This window comes from Bufo gargarizans, chromosome 1 (genome assembly GCF_014858855.1).
Source record: "Bufo gargarizans isolate SCDJY-AF-19 chromosome 1, ASM1485885v1, whole genome shotgun sequence".
NCBI lineage: Eukaryota > Metazoa > Chordata > Amphibia > Anura > Bufonidae > Bufo > Bufo gargarizans.
In genome coordinates, this window is record NC_058080.1 from 345,528,283 (window position 1) to 345,554,370 (window position 26,088).

General features: G+C 43.3%; 1 protein-coding gene across 1 annotated transcript in view; it reads right to left on the reverse strand.

The window, feature by feature from the left end:
- SEMA6B (semaphorin 6B) overlaps positions 1–26,088 on the reverse strand; it is a 236,077-nt gene that overhangs the window by 31,907 nt on the left and 178,082 nt on the right. The window contains exons 4-5 of the mRNA XM_044282418.1: positions 21,439–21,537; positions 5,936–6,042 (exon numbers count right to left, since the gene is read on the reverse strand). Of these exons, the coding sequence (XP_044138353.1) occupies positions 5,936–6,042; positions 21,439–21,537 (206 nt within the window). The remainder of the gene's footprint in view (positions 1–5,935; positions 6,043–21,438; positions 21,538–26,088) is intronic.

The window sequence follows — 26,088 nt, forward strand, 5'->3', positions numbered from 1 at the left end:
CTGTCTATTAAAAAAGTACACTATGTCAGATATTTTTGGAATGCGCACACTTTACACAGGAGATGTGGTGCAGCTAGTGTCACTGTCTGCAGCGGACACCGTCTACGGAAAAAGTATACTGGATATCAGATATTTTTTGAATGCGCACACTTTACACAGGAGATGTGGTGCAGCTAATGTCACTGTCCGCAGCAGACAACATTTATTGAAAAATTACACTGTATGTCACAGATATTTTTTGGATGCGCACACTTTACACAGGAGATGTGGCGCAGCTAATGTCACTGTCCGCATCGGACACCGTCTATGGAAAAAGTACACTGCATGTCACAGATACAGCATGAGGAGACTCTGTGGTCTCCTCTTGCTGATGTAACATCACAAGTCTGTGGTCTCCTCATGCTGCTGTTACCTTAACACTATGTCACTGGGCCACTTTGTGGTCTCCTCATGCTGCTGCCACTTCACCGCTCTGTGGTCTCCTCATGCGAACAGGTGTTTGGCCGAGCATGCTCGATCATCACTAATCCTATGTAGTCAGTTGCAGGCTGCCTATATGCGCCATTACCCATCCTCACACAGGTCTGACCAGGGGACCCTCTGCGCTCACGTTCCACTGCCATGGCTTATGGTGCTTTGGGGGGGGGGGGGGGGGGGGGGCAGGAGCAGTATCAGCTCCATCAGCAGCAATTTAAGTCTTAAGTCTAGAGTCGCCGATGAGCAGTTTTCTTCACCCCCCTACTGAAGAAACTACTCACCAGGAGCAGCAGCTACACATAGAGCAGAACCTGAATCAGCAGGATGTGCTCCCAGCCAGCCCACATTGAAGATTTCCCTGGACTGCTAGGCAGCCAAACTCAATTTGTGTCCACAACTGGCCGAGTTTGCCCTGGACTAGCTTTCCTGACGATCCAGCAGGGAGGCTTCAGAATGTGTGTTTAGTGCATCGGGGTACATAGCTACCCCAAGGAGAACTTGCCTGTCCACCCAAAATGTGAAGAAACTGACCTTTGTGAAGATGAATCAGACGTGGATCAACCAAGATTTTCAAACACCAGTGCCTGATGCATCAGACTAGATCATCCATGGTGCCACACCAACACTTTGACAAAAGAGACCTGTTTCTTCTGGCTACCTGATACAGCTACTAGTCTGATGCTGCCATCCGCCTGATGTCACACCTGCTGCCAGGTGCTCCTTCTGCCATCCACCATATTCAGCTGGTACTGGTATTGCGCCCCACCTCCACACTGTCACTCTGTCTGTGGTCTCCTCATGCTGCTGCCACATCACCACTCTATGGTCTCCTAATGCCGCTGCTACCTCAACACTATGTCACTGGGCTACTCTGTGGTCTCCTTATACTGCTGCCACTTCACCACTCTGTGGTCTCCTCATGGTGGTGCTACCTCAACACTATGTCACTTGGCCACTTTGTGGTTTCCTTATGCTGCTGCCACATCACCACTCTGTGGTCCCCTGCTGCTGCTGCCACATTACTACTCTGTGGTCGCCTCATGCTGCTGATACCTCAACACTATGTCACTGGACCACTCTGTGGTCTCCTCATGCTGCTGCCACTTCACCACTCTATGGTCTCCTCATGGTGGTGCTACCTCAACACTATGTCACTAGGCCACTCTGTGGTCTCCTTATACTGCTGCCACTTCACCACTCTATGGTCTCCTCATGCTGCTGCCACCTCAACAATATGTCACTGGGCCACTCTGTGATCTCCTCATGCTGCTGCCACTTCACCACTCTGTCATTGCACCACTCTGTGGACTTCTCATGCTGTTCCCACGCTCCCAACTCCATGACTGGGCCACTATTTTGTCTTTTTGGCCTGGTTGACATCATTTACTTGACCCTTCTTCTGATCTTTCAGAAGGAAGGAAAAATGAGACACACAATGGATCCTGTCTTTGTAGCAGCTGTAAGGCCTGTATGACATGGTCCCTATTTTGCATCAGAATTGGCTTATGATTTGGTAGCCAAAAGCAAGAGTGTACAAAACACAGAAGACATGCAAATATTCCATTCACATATCATCTCTGTTTTTTTTTCTTTACTTTAGCAATACTAATGGATTACTGACCAAATACTGACCGAGGAAAGGCGGATGCTCAACAGAGAGGATAAATTTTCTGTCAGAGGAAGGGCAAAATAATCAGTGACGTCAACACAAACTTACTACTGACACCCTCTCCACTTTGTCGGGGGAAGGAGCTCTACTGGTATAAGCATTTAATAGAACAGATTCTGTAGACATCTATGTGGAATCAGCTGACCGTGTAAAAACAGTGCGCTGCTTCTTGATGCTAACATTGACCTGTAAGGCTGAGTTAACACTTGAGTTATTTGGTCAGTTTTGGCCCAATAACTGCCCAAATAAGTGAAGTGTGCAGTGATTCTAAGAGCGATGCCTGTCACCTGTCATCTGCGTGTCATACTGACTCACAGTATTGTTTCACAACCACAGCAGACTACCGTGGTACTGCAAGGCACAGCATTTAATACCACTATACAGTCTCTCTGCAGCCAGAAAATTGCTGTTTTTTAATGCAATTTGCCACGAATAAATTCGTATAGAATCTTTTTGGAATATTCGGCGAACCGACCGAATCAAATTTTTGAGAAATTCGCTCATCTCTAGTGATTTCCATCAGTGATTGTGAGCCAAAACGAGGTGAGGCTCTAAACACAGAACAAGTGCAAATCTTTCCCTTATACCTTATGTCTGTGGAGGCTCCAATCCTGGTTTTGGCTCACAATCACTGATGGAAATCACTGACCAAAATACTTACGTGTAAATGAGGCTTTACCCTGATTAGGCATTCATAGGTGGCAGACTGGCTTGTCTCACTTGGCTCAGGTCACAGTACTGGGTGTCTGACATTATTAACTACACTGAGCAGTAGTCCGCAAACACTTTTATGCTATAGGCACACGACCTTTGTGTGTTTTGCGGTCCACAAATTGCGGATCCGCAAAACACGGATGCAAAATGGCATGGACAGCCATTAATATAACTGCCTGTTCTTGTCCGGGAAACACGGACAAGAATAGGACAGGTTATATTTTTTTTGAGGACCACGGAATGGAGCAACAGATGGGGACAGCACACTGAGTGCTGTCTGCATCTTTTGCGGCTACATTGAAGTGAATGGGTACGCATCCAGGCCGCAAAAACTGCGGCTCAGATGTGGACCAAAACAACAACCATGTGCATGTAGCCTTAGGTTGCTCCCTACTATAGGTGTGCCTCAGTTTGTGCTGGGATTTGGTCCAAAGCTAGTCTCAGGATTCTCTTTCAATATTCCAGGTGTGACTCGCCCACACCCTTTGGACTGGTATCTATTCCGAAACCAGCCACAGGCTCCTGGGCTGGTTTAAGGAAGTACAGCAGACCCAAAGCAGTCCAAAGTCAAGTGCAGTTAATCACCTCTGGTATACTGTACATTCGGATGTAGCAGAGCTGAAATCATGGATATAGCAGAGTTGAACTGACAGATGTAGCAGAGCTGGACATCCAGTATAGTGTAGCAGAGCTGGCGGGCCACTGTAGCAGAGTTGGAAGGACGATGAACAGAGACTCAGAACCCCCTTTATCGTCAGGTGGCGTTCTGCTGGCTGAGCCAAATTTACATAACTCAGCTGAGCTTGTCAGGTTGTCACAGCAACCCAACACGCAGCAAAAGAGGCAGAGCTATCTGCGCCGGTCTTGATATCCCCTGCACTGTCGGAGTATAAGCCTCATTTCCTTGTGGCATAAAAAAAATGATAAATGAAGATAAATTTGTCGTTTGCAGCTAGCCACTCCCTCTTCCCATCCTTGTCATGTCCCCTTTCTGAAAAGAGGCGAGGGCAGTGTAAATATTGCCCTTTGTGACTGTGTTAAATGCCACTTTTCTGTAGCAGGGAGAGGATGAATCTACTTCTCAGTGGAGTGAGATATGTGCAATCATCCCATTCTCACTCCCTAATCTCAGCAGAAACTGATGAACACCAACAGTTCAGTAGAGTCAGCAACACCCAAAATGTCTCAGGGCAGACAAAGGAATTTTTTAATTTTACATATTCATATATATTTGAAAATGCATTGTATATACTTTCCTAAAAAGATGTCACAAGCCGGGGGCCCAAGGTAGACCTCCGGGACGTCTTGCAAACAGGACACAGACAGAAACAAACCAGGGACCAACAGAGTACTTTATTACACATGTAATAAAAGAACATGACAGTACAGCAGGTTAAAGAGGACCTTTCAAGGGTCCAGACATGATGAAATAAGTAGGGGGTTGTGTACGGCATAGTGCAGGCATGTAAGATCACTTACTAGCTTATCTATCCTGCGCTTCATTCCCCCTTCTACTTTTTCCGCCTGGTATGGAAATTAATATCATCGGTACAGGGAGGAGGAGACTGCCCTGTTTCTCAATGGGCGTCTTCTAATGTAATGACCCAGAGTGGGCATTACCACCTCTTCTGTACCCCACTATCTTTATGGGTGAATCCTGTGTCATCATATACAGTATGTATTTATTGCCATCTCCTGCAATGTATTTTCTTATAAACTACTGTTCAAGTGTAATGTGCCTGGTTCACCAGCAGATGACAGCAACATTGGCAGTGTTAGTTTCTCTAGAGAGGAACCTTCTAGTTCCCTTCCAGCCCTCTCTAGAGAGGGAGGAATTAGTTAGTTAGTGGGTAGTCTAGCTTACCCTTTCTTAGGGGAAGGTTGTGTGTCGGCCAGCAGAGCACTGCCTGCTGTGCTGGGCCCAAAGGCCCTGCCTGAAAAAGTTCTACATGGTTGCTTGTCCCCTCGTGGGCTCGCATTGCCTATATCCAAGCTAAATGAGTTTGATGTGAGTTAGAGCACTGCTAAAACAAGACATGGAACAGAGTGGATCCAGACAGAGAACAGGTACAGAAGAACAGACAAAGGCATGGTCAAGGATAACAACATCACAGGACAGGTACAGAAGAAAAGACAAAGCAACAACAACACTTTACCATGTGACACCACACAAAAGGGCAGATGGCAAAACCCCCTGGGTCAACAGCAAGAGGCTACACCCTGCAAGACAAACTGACTACTGGGTAAACAGCAAGGGGCTACACCCAGCAAGACACAAGATAGACTGACCACAAGCCCCACAGTTCACAGGTAGATATAGCTACATAATGAAGGCACCTGATAAGACACACCCAGGAACAGATCAGGGAATGTTAACCCCATCAGAACCAAACAGGAAGAGGAGGCTTTGTTAGCAAAGAAGTGAATGCAGGCTGCAGTACTGGACATTGCCCCTAGCAACCAGCATACACGAAGTCACCTGCAGCCGATATGCCAGAGCACAAACAGCCTGTGTCAGTGACACAAACAGAAAAACATACTCTGACCCTGTTCACACTTAAGGCCGCAGCCAGCACGCAATGCAGAACTAGCATACATGGGAACACCCTCAGCCAGTACACAAAGCGCATGCAGCCAGCCTGCATGGCACCAGAGACAGGAACCACAGAGATGCAGACATGGAAGCCACAAACACAGGCCACAGTTCACACACACCACTGCAGCAAGCACGCAGTCCCAAGCAACCAGCATACACAGGTGTCAGCCTGCAGCCAACCTGCATGGCAAAAGTGCCAAGAACTGCACAGAGATACAGACACAGGGAGTACACATTCACAGGTAACAGTTCACACAAGACACCACAGCCAGCATGCAGCCCCAAGCAACCAGCATACACCAGAGTCAGCCTGCAGCCAGTACGCAAGAGGGCATGCAGCCAGCCTACAAGGTCACAACTGTCAAGTGAATCGCACCGTGACAAAAGATAGGTTTGCTTTTTAGTTTTAGGGGCCTTAAATCAGTTTAATAACTGTTTTGTTTGTGTTTATTGCTAACAATGTTGAATTCTATTAATACCATATAATGTAGAATGGGGCGGCACAGCTCCACAAATTCAGCTCGCAAAGGGCGAAGTATGCGGTACCTCCACTGGTCTTTATACACACATCAGCGGTGGTGCACAGCTGATAATAGATGAAAGTAAAATATAAACAGTAGAAATAAGATAATAATGCACTTATTAAAGCAGATGCAAGCACTATATATGTACTAAGTCCTCACTCTGATATGATAATGTCTGAGACACTTAGTCAATATATTTTGATCAAAACACATCTAAGCCGCCTACCGAACGCCAAGGTGGTCTCAGGTCAGGCGGTCCTACGCTAAACCTACCTAAGCCGTTGGGCTTCTATGTTCAGGCGCGCAGACGCCGCACATATGGTGTGCTGCTCCTAGTAACCTCCATGTGCATCAAGCAACCAATGGGAGGAGGAGCAAGCACAGCCATGTGTACCACCTAATTAAGGCGCTCATTGGATAGGGGAGGGGGGCAAAAGTGCAGAGGAATGCTACTCTCAAGATACTAGGTGCGCATTCACACTTGAAGGTGCCACTCCCTCAAGCAAACACTACATAAACAAAAAAATCACAGAAAAAACTAAGATAAAAACATCCTGCACGATATGATACAAATTTGCGGATGTCCCTGGCCATATTATTGAAGAAAACCACAGAAATAAGATAATAATGCACTTATTAAAGCAGATGCAAGCACTATATATGTACTAAGTCCTCACTCTGATATGATAATGTCTGAGACACTTAGTCAATATATTTTGATCAAAACACATCTAAGCCGCCTACCGAACGCCAAGGTGGTCTCAGGTCAGGCGGTCCTACGCTAAACCTACCTAAGCCGTTGGGCTTCTATGTTCAGGAGCGCAGACGCCGCACATATGGTGTGCTGCTCCTAGTAACCTCCATGTGCATCAAGCAACCAATGGGAGGAGGAGCAAGCACAGCCATGTGTACCACCTAATTAAGGCGCTCATTGGATAGGGGAGGGGGGCAAAAGTGCAGAGGAATGCTACTCCCAAGATACTAGGTGCGCATTCACACTTGAAGGTGCCACTCCCTCAAGCAAACACTACATAAACAAAAAAATCACAGAAAAAACTAAGATAAAAACATCCTGCACGATATGATACAAATTTGCGGATGTCCCTGGCCATATTATTGAAGAAAACCACAGAAATAAGATAATAATGCACTTATTAAAGCAGATGCAAGCACTATATATGTACTAAGTCCTCACTCTGATATGATAATGTCTGAGACACTTAGTCAATATATTTTGATCAAAACACATCTAAGCCGCCTACCGAACGCCAAGGTGGTCTCAGGTCAGGCGGTCCTACGCTAAACCTACCTAAGCCGTTGGGCTTCTATGTTCAGGAGCGCAGACGCCGCACATATGGTGTGCTGCTCCTAGTAACCTCCATGTGCATCAAGCAACCAATGGGAGGAGGAGCAAGCACAGCCATGTGTACCACCTAATTAAGGCGCTCATTGGATAGGGGAGGGGGGCAAAAGTGCAGAGGAATGCTACTCCCAAGATACTAGGTGCGCATTCACACTTGAAGGTGCCACTCCCTCAAGCAAACACTACATAAACAAAAAAAATCACAGAAAAAACTAAGATAAAAACATCCTGCACGATATGATACAAATTTGCGGATGTCCCTGGCCATATTATTGAAGAAAACCACAGAAATAAGATAATAATGCACTTATTAAAGCAGATGCAAGCACTATATATGTACTAAGTCCTCACTCTGATATGATAATGTCTGAGACACTTAGTCAATATATTTTGATCAAAACACATCTAAGCCGCCTACCGAACGCCAAGGTGGTCTCAGGTCAGGCGGTCCTACGCTAAACCTACCTAAGCCGTTGGGCTTCTATGTTCAGGAGCGCAGACGCCGCACATATGGTGTGCTGCTCCTAGTAACCTCCATGTGCATCAAGCAACCAATGGGAGGAGGAGCAAGCACAGCCATGTGTACCACCTAATTAAGGCGCTCATTGGATAGGGGAGGGGGGCAAAAGTGCAGAGGAATGCTACTCCCAAGATACTAGGTGCGCATTCACACTTGAAGGTGCCACTCCCTCAAGCAAACACTACATAAACAAAAAAATCACAGAAAAAACTAAGATAAAAACATCCTGCACGATATGATACAAATTTGCGGATGTCCCTGGCCATATTATTGAAGAAAACCACAGAAATAAGATAATAATGCACTTATTAAAGCAGATGCAAGCACTATATATGTACTAAGTCCTCACTCTGATATGATAATGTCTGAGACACTTAGTCAATATATTTTGATCAAAACACATCTAAGCCGCCTACCGAACGCCAAGGTGGTCTCAGGTCAGGCGGGTCCTACGCTAAACCTACCTAAGCCGTTGGGCTTCTATGTTCAGGAGCGCAGACGCCGCACATATGGTGTGCTGCTCCTAGTAACCTCCATGTGCATCAAGCAACCAATGGGAGGAGGAGCAAGCACAGCCATGTGTACCACCTAATTAAGGCGCTCATTGGATAGGGGAGGGGGGCAAAAGTGCAGAGGAATGCTACTCCCAAGATACTAGGTGCGCATTCACACTTGAAGGTGCCACTCCCTCAAGCAAACACTACATAAACAAAAAAATCACAGAAAAAACTAAGATAAAAACATCCTGCACGATATGATACAAATTTGCGGATGTCCCTGGCCATATTATTGAAGAAAACCACAGAAATAAGATAATAATGCACTTATTAAAGCAGATGCAAGCACTATATATGTACTAAGTCCTCACTCTGATATGATAATGTCTGAGACACTTAGTCAATATATTTTGATCAAAACACATCTAAGCCCGCCTACCGAAGCGTCAAGGTGGTCTCAGGTCAGGCGGTCCTACGCTAAACCTACCTAAGCCGTTGGGCTTCTATGTTCAGGAGCGCAGACGCCGCACATATGGTGTGCTGCTCCTAGTAACCTCCATGTGCATCAAGCAACCAATGGGAGGAGGAGCAAGCACAGCCATGTGTACCACCTAATTAAGGCGCTCATTGGATAGGGGAGGGGGGCAAAAGTGCAGAGGAATGCTACTCCCAAGATACTAGGTGCGCATTCACACTTGAAGGTGCCACTCCCTCAAGCAAACACTACATAAACAAAAAAATCACAGAAAAAACTAAGATAAAAACATCCTGCACGATATGATACAAATTTGCGGATGTCCCTGGCCATATTATTGAAGAAAACCACAGAAATAAGATAATAATGCACTTATTAAAGCAGATGCAAGCACTATATATGTACTAAGTCCTCACTCTGATATGATAATGTCTGAGACACTTAGTCAATATATTTTGATCAAAACACATCTAAGCCGCCTACCGAACGCCAAGGTGGTCTCAGGTCAGGCGGTCCTACGCTAAACCTACCTAAGCCGTTGGGCTTCTATGTTCAGGAGCGCAGACGCCGCACATATGGTGTGCTGCTCCTAGTAACCTCCATGTGCATCAAGCAACCAATGGGAGGAGGAGCAAGCACAGCCATGTGTACCACCTAATTAAGGCGCTCATTGGATAGGGGAGGGGGGCAAAAGTGCAGAGGAATGCTACTCCCAAGATACTAGGTGCGCATTCACACTTGAAGGTGCCACTCCCTCAAGCAAACACTACATAAACAAAAAAATCACAGAAAAAACTAAGATAAAAACATCCTGCACGATATGATACAAATTTGCGGATGTCCCTGGCCATATTATTGAAGAAAACCACAGAAATAAGATAATAATGCACTTATTAAAGCAGATGCAAGCACTATATATGTACTAAGTCCTCACTCTGATATGATAATGTCTGAGACACTTAGTCAATATATTTTGATCAAAACACATCTAAGCCGCCTACCGAACGCCAAGGTGGTCTCAGGTCAGGCGGTCCTACGCTAAACCTACCTAAGCCGTTGGGCTTCTATGTTCAGGAGCGCAGACGCCGCACATATGGTGTGCTGCTCCTAGTAACCTCCATGTGCATCAAGCAACCAATGGGAGGAGGAGCAAGCACAGCCATGTGTACCACCTAATTAAGGCGCTCATTGGATAGGGGAGGGGGGCAAAAGTGCAGAGGAATGCTACTCCCAAGATACTAGGTGCGCATTCACACTTGAAGGTGCCACTCCCTCAAGCAAACACTACATAAACAAAAAAATCACAGAAAAAACTAAGATAAAAACATCCTGCACGATATGATACAAATTTGCGGATGTCCCTGGCCATATTATTGAAGAAAACCCAACGGCTTAGGTAGGTTTAGCGTAGGACCGCCTGACCTGAGACCACCTTGGCGTTCGGTAGGCGGCTTAGATGTGTTTTGATCAAAATATATTGACTAAGTGTCTCAGACATTATCATATCAGAGTGAGGACTTAGTACATATATAGTGCTTGCATCTGCTTTAATAAGTGCATTATTATCTTGTTTCTGTGGTTTTCTTCAATAATATGGCCAGGGACATCCGCAAATTTGTATCATATCGTGCAGGATGTTTTTATCTTAGTTTTTTCTGTGATTTTTTGTTTATGTAGTGTTTGCTTGAGGGAGTGGCACCTTCAAGTGTGAATGCGCACCTAGTATCTTGGGAGTAGCATTCCTCTGCACTTTTGCCCCCCTCCTCTATCCAATGAGCGCCTTAATTAGGTGGTACATATGGCTGTGCTTGCTCCTCCTCCCATTGGTTGCTTGATGCACATGGAGGTTACTAGGAGCAGCACACCATATGTGCGGTGTCTGCGCTCCTGAACATAGAAGCCCAACGGCTTAGGTAGGTTTAGCGTAGGACCCGCCTGACCTGAGACCACCTTGACGCTTGGTGGCGGGCTTAGATGTGTTTTGATCAAAATATATTGACTAAGTGTCTCAGACATTATCATATCAGGGTGAGGACTTAGTCCATATATAGTGCTTGCATCTGCTTTAATAAGTGCATTATTATCTTGTTTCTGTGGTTTTCTTCAATAATATGGCCAGGGACATCCGCAAATTTGTATCATATCGTGCAGGATGTTTTTATCTTAGTTTTTTCTGTGATTTTTTTGTTTATGTAGTGTTTGCTTGAGGGAGTGGCACCTTCAAGTGTGAATGCGCACCTAGTATCTTGGGAGTAGCATTCCTCTGCACTTTTGCCCCCCTCCTCTATCCAATGAGCGCCTTAATTAGGTGGTACATATGGCTGTGCTTGCTCCTCCTCCCATTGGTTGCTTGATGCACATGGAGGTTACTAGGAGCAGCACACCATATGTGCGGTGTCTGCGCTCCTGAACATAGAAGCCCAACGGCTTAGGTAGGTTTAGCGTAGGACCCGCCTGACCTGAGACCACCTTGACGCTTCGGTAGGCGGGCTTAGATGTGTTTTGATCAAAATATATTGACTAAGTGTCTCAGACATTATCATATCAGGGTGAGGACTTAGTCCATATATAGTGCTTGCATCTGCTTTAATAAGTGCATTATTATCTTGTTTCTGTGGTTTTCTTCAATAATATGGCCAGGGACATCCGCAAATTTGTATCATATCGTGCAGGATGTTTTTATCTTAGTTTTTTCTGTGATTTTTTTGTTTATGTAGTGTTTGCTTGAGGGAGTGGCACCTTCAAGTGTGAATGCGCACCTAGTATCTTGGGAGTAGCATTCCTCTGCACTTTTGCCCCCCTCCTCTATCCAATGAGCGCCTTAATTAGGTGGTACATATGGCTGTGCTTGCTCCTCCTCCCATTGGTTGCTTGATGCACATGGAGGTTACTAGGAGCAGCACACCATATGTGCGGTGTCTGCGCTCCTGAACATAGAAGCCCAACGGCTTAGGTAGGTTTAGCGTAGGACCGCCTGACCTGAGACCACCTTGGCGTTCGGTAGGCGGCTTAGATGTGTTTTGATCAAAATATATTGACTAAGTGTCTCAGACATTATCATATCAGAGTGAGGACTTAGTACATATATAGTGCTTGCATCTGCTTTAATAAGTGCATTATTATCTTATTTCTGTGGTTTTCTTCAATAATATGGCCAGGGACATCCGCAAATTTGTATCATATCGTGCAGGATGTTTTTATCTTAGTTTTTTCTGTGATTTTTTGTTTATGTAGTGTTTGCTTGAGGGAGTGGCACCTTCAAGTGTGAATGCGCACCTAGTATCTTGGGAGTAGCATTCCTCTGCACTTTTGCCCCCCTCCCCTATCCAATGAGCGCCTTAATTAGGTGGTACACATGGCTGTGCTTGCTCCTCCTCCCATTGGTTGCTTGATGCACATGGAGGTTACTAGGAGCAGCACACCATATGTGCGGCGTCTGCGCTCCTGAACATAGAAGCCCAACGGCTTAGGTAGGTTTAGCGTAGGACCGCCTGACCTGAGACCACCTTGGCGTTCGGTAGGCGGCTTAGATGTGTTTTGATCAAAATATATTGACTAAGTGTCTCAGACATTATCATATCAGAGTGAGGACTTAGTACATATATAGTGCTTGCATCTGCTTTAATAAGTGCATTATTATCTTATTTCTGTGGTTTTCTTCAATAATATGGCCAGGGACATCCGCAAATTTGTATCATATCGTGCAGGATGTTTTTATCTTAGTTTTTTCTGTGATTTTTTTGTACATATAAACAGTGTTGAAGAAGAAAACAGTCAGCAGCACTCATCGATGTGTTGCTCAATTCAATACTTTATTCCATAATTCCATGGACATGGCAGGGGGCAGACAAGTATTCAAACACGCATCAAACAGCAACGGCTGTTTTGCTCTACATGCACTTCATCGTGCTGTGCTATCTTTAAGCCAGTTGTTACTTTTGATAGGATGAAACCTGCTCCTCATAAGTTTATCTTTAATTGTGTGGCTCCTTCTAAAGGATATGAGTGGCTTATGTTCAGTGAGTTCACCTAGAGTAGTATCCCTCCTCAAAATATCCCAATCAAAAGTAACAACTGGCTTAAAGATAGTATACCAAAGGGTAATTTTAAATGTGGCAGCTGTTCACTATGCAAACACAATTCCCAGAAAAAGTGTATTGAATTTGCGGGTATCCAATATAGAATCAGGAGTTTTATCAACTGCAGGAGCACATACGTGGTTTACCTATTGCTTTGCAGTTGCGGTAGATTCTATATTGGAAAGACAATCAGGTGTTTACTCGAATGAGTAAGAGAGCACTTCAACTCTGTAAGGACAGGAAAGGGTTGCCCTAGATTCATAGATCACATAAGGAGTGTCCACGGACGTAATCTGGATTGCATCTCCTTCACAGGCTTGGAGACTGTGTCCACCCCCCTGCAGGGGGGGGATAGACACTGCCTCCTCCTGCAGAGAGAAGCGAGGTGGATTCTGCAAATCCAAGCATTAGGTGAGCTTTGCTTGAATGACAAATGATCTGAGTTCATTCCTATGAGATGTCCAAATGTGTATTGTATGCGATACTGCCGCTTTCGATTGAAGTACATGTAAATTCTGTTGTCTTTATATGTTATGTCTTTTACTAACCTTTTATGCAGGCGCATTATTGTTGTCTGTTGTCATAGCAACACACCGCGCCGATGCTTAAAAGGGCGGCGCAAATGTATGCGCTGACGCACAGCCCGACGAAGCGCATGTAGAGCGAAACGGCCGCCGCTGTTTGGTGCGTGTTTGAATAGTTGTCTGCCCCCATATCCATGGAATTATGGCAGACATGTCTGCCATGTCCATGGAATTATGGAATAAAGTATCGAATTGAGCAACACATCGGTGAGTGCCGCTGACTGTTTTCTTCTTCAACATTGAATTCTATTAAACTTTTAACAACAGAAAAAATTAATTAAGCCAATTTTCGCCCTTCAGCCCAGGCCATTGTTTGCAAATCTGACATGTGTCACTTTATGTGGTAATAGCTTTGGAACACTTTTACTTATCCACGCCATTCGGAGTTTGTTTTCTCGTGACACATTGTACTTCACGATACTCATAAATTTGAGTCAATATAATTCACCTTTATTTATGAAAAAATCCAAAATTTACCCAAAAATTTTAAAAATTATCAATTTTCAAAATTTCTATTTCTCTGCTTTTAATGATGTTGGCATCATTTTGTAAATGTCATATTTTTTTTTTAGGATGTTAGAAGGCTTAGAATTTTAGAAACCATTCCAAAACGCACTTTTTAAGGACTAGTGCAGGTCTGAAGTCACTTTGTTGGGCTTACATAGTGAAAACCCCACATAAATGACCCCACTGTAGAAACTACACTTTTCAAGTTACTCAAAACTTATTTTACAAACTTTGTTAACCCTTTAGGTGTTCCACAAGAATTAAAGGAAATTGGAGATGAAATTTCTAAATTTAACTTTTTGGGCAGATTTTCCATTTTAATCGATTTTTTTCTTTAACACATCAAGGGTTAACAGCCAAACAAAACTCAATATTTATTTCCCTGATTCTGCGGTTTACAGAAACACCCCACATGTGGTTGTAAACTGATGTAAGGGTACACGGCAGGGCGCAGAAGAAAAGGAGCACCACATGGCTTTTGGAGGGCAGATTTTGCTTCCCTGGTTTTTAGATGCCATGTCCCATTTGAAGCCCCTCTGATGCACACTTACAGTAGAAACTCCCAAAAAGTGACCCCATTTTGGAAACTAGGGGATAAGGTGCCAGTTTTGTTGGTACTATTTTGGGGTACATATGATTTTTAATTGCTCTATATTATGTTTTTTGTGAGGCAAGGTAATGAAAAAATGGCTGTAGATCTGTAGGGTAGATCTGTAGGGTAGATCATGTGCTATTTTTATAGAGCAGGTTGTTATGGATGCAATGATATCAAATATGTCTACTTTGTTTTTACATAATAAGGCATTTTTGAAAAACAAATTGTTTTCGGGTCTCCAGACGTGGCAAAACCTAATTTGTATACTTTTTCTTATTTATTTAAGTTCTACACAATGATTATCACTCAGGAGGAATAATCTTAAAACATAACATTTAATGTCTAAATTTCTAAAATCCTTGATACAATGTGCGAAAAAGAAAATTAAATATAGTGAGATGAACACGGTGCAGGGCCCTCAATGGCTATGGCCCATGGTCATCTCAGTATATTGATAAATTAAATTAAATTAAAGTGCACGGCGGCACTAAGAGGGTAACCAGTGTGTCCTACCGGTACCCAGGATAGGTTGTCAGTTGCTTCAACACACGATGATCCAGTAAACGTTCTTCCTGTATAGATGGTCGGATGAACCAATAGGGAGATAGCAACCGGCTGACAGTTTACCACATGTGTGTAGGGTCCCTAAGGAAATCCTATGGCTGTCTAGCCAATACCCTAGAAACTAGAAATGTGATAGCAACCTGACCACAGGGCACTCGTCCTTGAAAGGACGACCCTGTCCGGAACCTTTCCCTGATTCTATAAACTATATGTCCCTAATTTATGCATGAGCATAGTCCCTACACGCATGTTTCACTGCCAGGACATTAGGCAGTTCATCAGGAGAGATGATATAATAGTGAAACAGGTCAATCGCAGATAGAGTGGAAAAACCTGATGACCAGAGATGACACAGTCAGTCAAAGTGGTCAGTAGGTGCACGAGGATAATCGGCTCCTATGTGGGCTACCCCATAGATGGAGGGGTTTAGGAGTAATGCAGTAAACCGATGTGTGTAGCTGCATATGGGACGCCAACTAACCTGGCGTTCGTTCCTAGTTTAAATAGCCCAGTTCCCGCTGCTGATAACGTCAGTAAAACACGTCAGGTGGCGCAGCGCTCGCCCGCACGTAAGCGTCGCGCATGCGCACAACACAGAATTGAAACGAGGCTTGGTGCGCAGGACAAGTGCCTGATACGAAACGCACTTCTGCGCATGCGCGAACTCGCATCAGATGTCGCGAGATCGCGGAAGCTAATGCCAACAACAAGAGAAGTTGGAGGCGACTCAGGTATTTGATGCTTCACAGTCTGCATATGGTGTACCTACGATCGGACAATTATAGGTACAGCTAGGCATATTAAGCCACAATCGGCTCTGATTTTTAGATATTTGGGGCTATTCTTCCCATATGGGGTCGGAACAGCTGACGGATAGTGAAAAAACACAGCGACAGATTAGAGAAGATGGTCGCAGGAGATAAGATATTATCTCATATAGGCTCTTGGTCAATATGAGTAAATGACCTATAACCTGATGTTGCAACATTATGGTGCCATTAGTTATTATCAAATGGGTATTCAGACCACACATATGTGTTAGAAAGTATCTGTGTCAGGTGTTTTTAAGATAACGGAAAACGGCAGGAATATATGGGTAATCACTAATACATTAGGGCTATTGTCAAAGAGGCGGTGGTAACGGTGGTATAGATCCTCAAAAGCTGTCAGTCTACAAAAAACAGCTGTAATTCAACTGTTCATTGAGACCGTTAGGTGTGACAGTTTTTAAGAGAAATATCCACCTTGTCTCACGCTGTAGGAGGATCCTATCCCAATCGCCGCCTCTTTTGGGGGGGCTGACAGTCTCTATGCCCATAGCCTTAATGACCTTGGGATTGCCTTGGTGTAATTCACAGACGTGCCATGCCACTGGGGTATCGCAACGCTTATCGATATCTAGGAGATGCTCACCAATGCGTCTACGCAACTCGCGCTTTGTTTTCCCAATATACTCCATGTGGCAAACACAAGTGATTTTATATATCACCCCAACAGTTCTGCATGAGATGAAATCTTTAATCTCAAAGTTACGTTTAAGGTTTGTACTATAAAAAGTTTTTCCCGGGCTTATGTTACTGCAGGCCACACACCCACTGCATCTAAAACATCCCACAGGCTGACGTCCAAGCCACATACTTGGCTTCACTGGTGGTGCAAGGTGGCTATGCACCAATAAATCTTTGAGACTTTGTCCCTTCCTAAAGGTCACCTGTGGGTGTTCATGCAGGACTTCCCGGACATCCGGGTCCATAAGTAAAATGGGCCAGTGTCGTTTTAGAATCTCTTTTGATTCCTTTGCGGAACCATCAAAAGTTGTGATAAACCTCACCTTCCTGTCACTTTCTTGTTTAGTTTTTGGGGTAAGTAGTGTCTCTCTTGGAGTATTCTTTGCCCTCTGAAAAGCTCCTCTCAATACCTTATCAGGGTAACCCCTGGCCCTAAATCTTTGCCGGAGGTCTGCTGCCTGTCGTAGGAACTCTTGTTCCTCAGAACAGTTTCTGCGCAAGCGCAGGTACTGTCCATAAGGTATTCCCCTCTTTAGTGGCAGAGGGTGGCTACTCTGCCAATGTAGGACAGAGTTTGTAGCAGTGGTCTTGCGAAAAACAGTTGTAGAGAGCTCACCACCAGGATTCTTGGAAATGCGGACATCAAGAAAAGGCAGTGAACTCTCGCCAATCTCGTAGGTAAAACGGAGACCAATACTGTTAACGTTAAGAGAGTCCACAAACCTTTTGAAATCCTGGGTGCCCGCATTCCAGACAATCAGGATGTCATCGATGTACCGGGCCCATAATGTGATGGGCCCGGTCATCGATTCACCTTCCCCAAAAACGACGGTCGCCTCCCACCAGCCCAGGAGCAGATTGGCATAAGACGGCACACAGGAGCAACCCATGGCCGTGCCCCTGAGCTGGTGGTAAATGCGACCGTCGAAGGTGAAGAAATTATGCGTCAACAGGAATCGAAGTAACCGCAAAACAAAAGCATTATGCGCCAGATATTGTTGTCCTCGCATACTGAGGTAGTAACTAACAGCCCTAAGGCCCGCCTCATGAGGTATGGAGGAATACAATGCCTCCACATCTATACTGATCAGCAAGGAATGGTCTTCAATATAGATCCCTTCCACCCGCTTCAGAAGATCCATCGTATCGCGGGTGTATGAGGGGAGTGCAGTCACAAAAGGCATAAGGATCTGGTCTACGTATATCCCTATGTTTTGGCAGATGCTCCCGATGCCGGCGACGATTGGTCTCCCCTTGAGTGGTCTAAGGCCTTTATGGACCTTGGGGAGACTGTAAAACGTGGCCGTAACGGGGTGCCTAGGATACATGAAGTCCAGCTCCTCTTGTGAGATAAGATTATCAGCTTTCCCGGCCAGGAGAATCTCCCGTAGTTCAACCACATATGATGCCGTAGGATTGGACGTCAATAACTGGTAACCTATCCTGGGTACCGGTAGGACACACTGGTTACCCTCTTAGTGCCGCCGTGCACTTTAATTTAATTTATCAATATACTGAGATGACCATGGGCCATAGCCATTGAGGGCCCTGTACCGTGTTCATCTCACTATATTTAATTTTCTTTTTCGCACATTGTATCAAGGATTTTAGAAATTTAGACATTAAATGTTATGTTTTAAGATTATTCCTCCTGAGTGATAATTGTATTCTGGATAATCAAGAAGGCAGATACAGCTTGATCTGACCTCCTCAAGTACTTATGAATTTTGTCTACACAATGATAACATTTCTGAAACCAAAAAAATTTGTTTTAGTGTCTCCATAGTCTGAGAGCCATAGATTTTTTCTTTTATGACCGATTGTCTTAGGTAGGGTCGAATTTTTTGCGGGATGAGGAGATGGTTTGATTGGGGGGCATATGACTTTTTGATCGCTTGGTGTTGCACTTTATGTGATGTTAGGTGACAAAAAATAGCTTTTTTTTTTTTTTTTATGGTGTTCATCTGAGAGGTTAGGTCATGTGATATTTTTATAGAGCTGGTTGTTACAGATGCGGCGATACCTAATATGTATACTTTTTTATTTATTTCATTTCAACAGCATATTTGAATATTTGAAAATAAAAATGTCTTAGTGTCTCCATGTTCTGAGAGCTATATTTTTTTTATTTTTATTTAGCGATTTTCTTATGTAGGGGCTCTGTTTACATAACACAGTCAGTGTTAGCAAGTCTCCACTGTTTTGTGAACAGAAGACAGAGAAGCGTTGCTAAGGCTCAAATGGGCCACTTAAGGGTCCATTCACACGTCCGTTGTTTCTTTCTTGATCTGTTCCGTTTTTTGCGGAACAGATCTGGACCAGTTCTGTACCCATTCATTTTTAATGGGTCCTGAAAAAAATCGGACAGCTCAATGTCTGATTTTTTTTCAGGACCCATTGAAAATGAATGGGTACAGAAATGGTGCAGATCTGTTCCGCAAAAAACGGAACAGATCAGGAAAGAAACAACGGACGTGTGAATGGACCCTTAGAGCTATTTTTCTAATAGAAATGTATGATTTTAGTAATTAAAGTATATTACAAAAATGGTCAGTATCAAGAATTCATCTAAATCCTTTTTAAAACTGTCCACTGTTCCTGCTGTGACCATATCGTGAGGAAGTCTATTCCACAGATTCACAGTTCTTACAGTAAAGAAGCGTTGACGCTTCTGGAGACTGAACTTTTTCTTTTCCAGTCGGAGGTAGTGAGGGCATTTTACATGGAACAGTTTTTCACAATATTTTTTGTATTGTCCATTTATATATTTGTATAGGTTACTCATGTCCCCTCTTAGACGTCTATTCTCAAAACCAAATAAATGTAATTATTTTCATCTTTCTTCATAACTAAGACTCTCCATGCCCCTTATCAGTTTAGTCGCTCTCCTCTGCACTTTTTTCAGCTGCAGAGCGTCCTTTTCCTGCCCCGCAAGTCCATGCCTTGTTTAATGCATGACAATATTCTGGTAGCCTTAGAAGTAGCTGATTGACATTGTATGCCAGGGATCTCAAACTGCGGCCCTCCAGCTGTTGCAAAACTACAACTCCCAGCATGTCCGGACAGCCTACAGGTATCAGCCTACAGCAGGGCATTGTGGGAGTTGTAGTTTTGCAACAGCTGGAGGGCCGCAGTTTGAGATGCCTGTTGTATGCTGTAATTTAATCTACCATCTACAAGGACACCCAAATCCTTTTCTATAAGTGACTCTCCCAGTGTTACACCCCCTAGGACCAAGATGCATAACTTTACATCCACATTGAACCTCATTAGCCAAGATGATGCCCAATCACTCAGAGTGTTTAAGTCAGCTTGAATTTTATGGACATCCTCCTTAGACTGGACAGTACTACATAGCGTAGTGTCATCTGCAAAAATAGAAATGGTGCTAGACACAATACTCAAGCAATTAGTAACAGGCTTGAGAGGTTTAAATGTGAAACAGGAAGTAAGATGGCACCCAGCTGAGACACAATCCACCATCTTAACTGAGGGAGAACTTGAGGGCAAGACAATCTGAACTAAACAGACATAGCAGGATGATTCCTGACAATATTACTGGATGTACTAACAGCCCCAGCATCACAGATATCAACTCTTTTCTCTTCTTTTGTATGCACAGAGCTAAAAAACATTTAGTAACAGTTTTTTCGTTATGTTCAGTGATTAACCCCCCTTCACAATTATTTAGAGGGCCTACCTGCTCAGACATTGGTTTTTTATCATTTATATTTTGGGGGGATTTGTTTTGCTCTCTTTTGCCACCTGCTTTTAGTTTTGTATTTTTGCAAATTTTATCTTCTTTTTAAAGATTTTATTAATCCCTATTATAGACTTCAAAGGCTACAGCTGACTCCTCAGATTTGTATTTTTTAAATGCACTTTTTTTTATCATTTATTGCCCTTTTTATGGTAGCTGTAAGCCATGGGAGGTTTAATTTTAGCCATTTATACTTGTTACCTAAAGGATTAAATTTTTTAGTGCAATTACTCAATGTGCATTTAAAGCTCTCCCATTTATCCTCGGTAGTATTATATGACACTAGCTGCTCCCAGTCTATGCCCTGAAATGTTCCCCTCAACCCAGGGAAATTAGCCTTTTAAAATTCAGTGTTTTCACTGTGCCTGACAGAGTTTGCTTCTTATAGTTTAGGGGCAATATAATTATATTAACCTTAGGCCTCATGCACACGACCGTTTTTTTTTAAGGCCCGCAAAAACGGGGTCCGTAGGTCCGTGATCCGTGACCGTTTTTTCGTCCGTGGGTCCTCCTTGATTTTTGGAGTCTCCACGGACATGAAAAATGAAAAAAAAGTCAAGTTTGCCATTGAAATGATAGGAAAAAACGGACACGGATCACAGACGCGGATGACAATCTTGTGTGCATCCGTGATTTTTCACGGACCCATTGACTTGAATGGGTCCGTGAACCGTTGGCCGTGAAAAAAATAGGACAGGTCCTATTTTTTTCACGGCCAGGAAACACGGATCACGGATGCGGCTGCCAAACGGTGCATTTTCCGATTTTTCCACGGACCCATTGAAAGTCAATGGGTCTGCGAAAAAAAAACGGAAAATGGTACAACGGCCACGGATGCACACAACGGTCGTGTTCATGAGGCCTTAGACCTGTAAATTCAATAGTTTTTGCACTAGCCCTTACAAGCAGGCTGATGTACCTTTTATCATATACTATATCTTACTGAAATCTGATTTGGATGACTAAAGGTTTTTCTTGTAAAATAAAAATTTAAAGAATTACTTACACTGAAGTCTGCACATATGGGGTTAAAAGCATTAGTTCCACAAGCAAATAGGGTTTTTCCATGGAAAAGAAGAACCTTCACAAAGTTTCTGCATTCCTCCTATTGGATAGCAGGAGATTACAATTAGGGAAAATCATGTGATATTATAATAAAACAAAACATAAAATAAAAGAACAAAAAACAATGTTACATTGTACAATGCTTTGTATCAAAACATCAGTTTTAAGAAAACCTAAAGAGAAATGCGCCAGAATCATGTCACCAATTTCATCAAAAAGTAGAATGTCCAAAATGTATTTTGTGTTTAAGAGACTTTTTATATCTGCCTTGACCATTTTGAAAATGGTCTTGAAAAAAAGGAATGTGGCTAAAAACTAGTGATGAGCGGTAGGGGCAATATTCGAATTCGCAATATTTTGCGAATATTTGGGCGAATATTCACCATATATTCGAGAATTCGCGAATTCATGATCTCCAGGCATTATTTTCTTGATTGCGAAAATTCGCATGGACTGGTATTCTCCCAAAAATCGAATATTCGCAATTACGAATATATTTTGCGATATTCGAAATATTCGCGAATTCTCGAAGTGCCGATATTCGCGATTAAAATTCGCAATTCGAATATTCGTGATCAACACTACTAAAAACATGCATTACATTTATTAAAGTGGTATGCCATTTATTGGGGCAAAATATTTGTTTAACAATACTGTAGAAAGGCTCGGAATGGCCCACAGGGGATCAAGTGAATCCACCTGTGGGCCCCTAGTCCCTCACTCCCTACACAAGTGGCACATGGGACAGTAGACTGTTTGCTCTATATATACAGTGCCTTGCAAAAGTATTCACCCCCCTTGACTTTTTTGTATTTTGGTGCCTTACAACCTGGAATTAACATGGATTGTTTGAGGATTTGCATCATTTCATTTACAGAAAATGCCCACAACATTGAAGATTTTTTATTTATTGTAAAGCAAACAACAAATATGACAAAATAACAGACAAATTATTCACCCCCCTAAAGTCAATACTTTGTAGAGCCACCTTTTGCGGCAATCACAGCTCCAAGTCACTTTGGAGAAGTCTCTATAAGCTTGCCACATCTTACCACTGGGATTTTTGCCCATTCCTCATTGCAAAACTGCTCCAGCTCCTTTAAGTTGGATGGGTTGAGCTTGTAAACAGCAATCTTTAAGTCTGATCACAGATTTTCTATTGGATTGAGATCTGGGCTTTGACTAGGCCGTTCCAACACATTTACATGTTTCCCCTTACATGTTTGCTTTAGCATAGTGTTTGGGGTCATGGTCCTGCTAGAAGGTGAACCTCCGTCCTAGCCTCAAATCACGCACAGAGTGGTACAGGTTTTGCTCAATAATATCCCTGTATTTAGCACCATCCATCTTTCCCTCAACTCTGACCAGTTTCCCAGTCCCGGCTGCTGAAAAACATCCCCACAGCATGATGCTGCCACCACCATGTTTCACTGTGGGGATGGTGCTCTTTGGGTGATGTGATGTGTTGGGTTTGCTCCAGACATAGCGCTTTCTTTGATGGCTGAAAAGTTCAATTTTAGTCTCATCAGACTAGAGCACCTTAATCCATACATTTTGGGAATCTCCCACATGCCTTTTTGCAAAACTCACAACGTGCCTTTTTATTTTTTTAGCTGAAAGTAATGGCTTTCTTCTGGCCACTCTGCCATAAAGCCCAACTCTATGGCGCATACGGCCTATTGTCGTCCTATGTACAGATACTACAGTCTCTGCTGTGGAACTCTGCAGCTCCTCCAGGGTTACATTAGGTCTCTGTGCTGCCTCTCTGATTAATGCCCTTCTTGCCTGGTCCGTGAGTTTTGGTGGGCGGCAGGTTTGCTGTTGTCCCATGTTCTTTCTATTTGGTTATGATAGCTTTGATGGTGCTCCTGGGCATCATCAAAGATTTGGATATTTTTTTTATAACCTAACCCTGACTTATACTTCTCAACAACATTGTCCCTTACTTGTTTGGAGAGTTCCTTGGTCTTCATGGCAGTGTTTTGTTAGTGATGCCTCTTGCTTAGGTGTTGCAGCCTTTGGGGCCTTTCAAAAATGGTGTGTATATGTAATGACAGATCATGTGACACTTAGATTGCACACAGGTGGACATCATTTCACTAATTATGTGACTTCTGAAGGTAATTGGTTGCACCAGAGCTTTTTATGGTCTTCCTAACAAAGGGGGTGAATACATACGCACATGCTAATTTTCTGTTTTCTATTTCTAAACAATAGTTTTATTTATATATTTTTTATTTCACTTAACCAACTTAGACTATTGTGTTCTGATCCATCACATAAAATTCTGATTAACAAAACACTAAACTTAAGGCTGTAATGTAACAAAATACGAAAAAAGTCAAGGGGGTGAATACTTTTGCACTGTATATAGGCAGTATATAGCATCTCAACCAACCTATTCATCCATATAAAAACTGGGTAGAATATTTAAGTAACTATCCAGTTTATTATAGATAGCATGAGGTGACTGAGATGACTTCTAGGTGCAACATTCAGACTAGCCTGTATCCTCCTTTCCCAGGGACTTGCCCTCTCGAAGTCACTGCATGGGCCCCATTGTCAATCATCTTATTGCTGTTGCCACTGTGTGGGCAGGAAATATTTGGATATAGCTATACAGAATCAATTTTACTGGTGGGCCCTAGATATCCCAGTCCCACACAGACTGTACAATATTGTAGTGTCCCACTAGACCACTGATAGTGGTTAAAGCAGGATTCTTCTATAGCAATTTATGTTATGTGATATATGTCTGATGCTATGTGCTGTTTTTATAATGTTTTGCACTATGTTATGACATCTGCATAAATAAAATGACCTCCAAAATTCATTTGGATTCCCTTTGCCTTTCGCTGATCATGTCATCTTCGACTTGCTTAAATGTTCACAGTAACAGTAATTTTGAGCAAGGGTGCCCATACTTTTGCTTGCCACTGTATAGCTGTAAGATAACCATGGGTTCAGCCCCTGAAATGTTTCTTGAAGGAAGGCAAATTTAAAGGACATATGTAATAAAAAAAGATAGACCTATTGCTTAAATCACGTTTTTATGTTTTTTTTTATTTGTTATTATGTAACTATTGTGGGAAATAAGCTGGGGATCGCCTTTGCTGCGGTCAAAGGACACTTGTCTGTTTCATACAATTCCAACCAGCCACCAAGGTAGAAGTTTTAAGCTGGCCTGGAGCCAGGTTTATTGAGCAGGGTGCACAAATAAAATAAAACAACAAAAGAAAAGTCTTGCCTGTCCGGCACTTACTAAACATTAGAGGTTCCTATCTATCCGCTGGAGGGCTTCTCCCAGTCAGCTCACAAAACAAGGCATCAGCAACCTAGTACTCACAGTTTGCTCACTCACACAGACATGCTTTCTGTGTACCCAGGCAGAGAGAGACTGACTGACCTCCTGCTCCTCTAATATCCCCACCCTCAGTGAATCTAGGGGAAATATACCTCCCTTCCACTACCAATCCAGCATTGGTATCACATATCAGGCTTTGGAATTAACACAATCGGGCTTGACCATTCACTATGAGACTCCTCAATTACTCCCAACTCCAGCATATCTTTTACTTCTTTTGAGACTGCTTCTCGTCTGGCCTCAGGAATCCTATAAGGTTTTACATGGACCTTAACCCCAGGTTCAGTTATGATGTCATGTTTTATGAGTGATGTCTGCCCCGGCTTTTCTGAAAAAAATTCTCTGTTCTGAGCGACCAACAATCTAGCTTCCTTCTTTTGGACATCGGACAGAGTTTCGGCTATTCTGACAGCAGGTATTGCTGCCCGATTATTGATGGTTGGAGCAAGTGCTGCTGCCAGGACTGGCCGGTCCTTCCAAGGTTTTAACAGATTTATACGGTAAATCTGTTCTGGCTTCCTTTTACCTGGTTGGTATACTCTATAGTTCACCTCACCTACTCTTTCAATTTTTCCAAATGGACCTTGCCATTTAGCCAAGAATTTACTCTCCATGGTGGGGACGAGAACTAGTACTCAATCCCCTGGCGCAAATGTTCGAATCTTGACCCCTCTATCATAAATCATTTTCTGTACTCCTTGAGCCGATTCCATATGTTCCTTAACAATTGGCATGACCGATGAAATCCTGTCCTGCATCTGGGACACGTGCTCTATTACACTTTTGTACGGTGTGACCTACCCTTCCCATGTTTCTTTAGCCACATCTAATAAACCACGTGGATGTCTACCATATACCAGCTCGAAAATTGAAAACCCTGTGGATGACTGTGGTACCTCCCTTATAGCAAACAGCAGATATGGGAGCAAAAAGTCAACATTTTTGCCATCTTTATCTACCACCTTTTTCAGCATTTGTTTTAGGGTTTTATTAAATCTTTCCACCAATCCGTCAGTTTGGGGGTGATAGACTGACGTACGTAGCTGGGTAACTTTAAAAAGCCTGCAAAGTTCCTTCATGACATTAGACATAAAGGGCGTCCCTTGGTCTGTGAGTATTTATTTTGGAATACCAACTCGACTAAACACCTGGACCAGTTCTTTTGCAATGGTCTTTGACGAGGTATTGCGCAAAGGTATGGCCTCGGGGTAACGGGTAACATAGTCT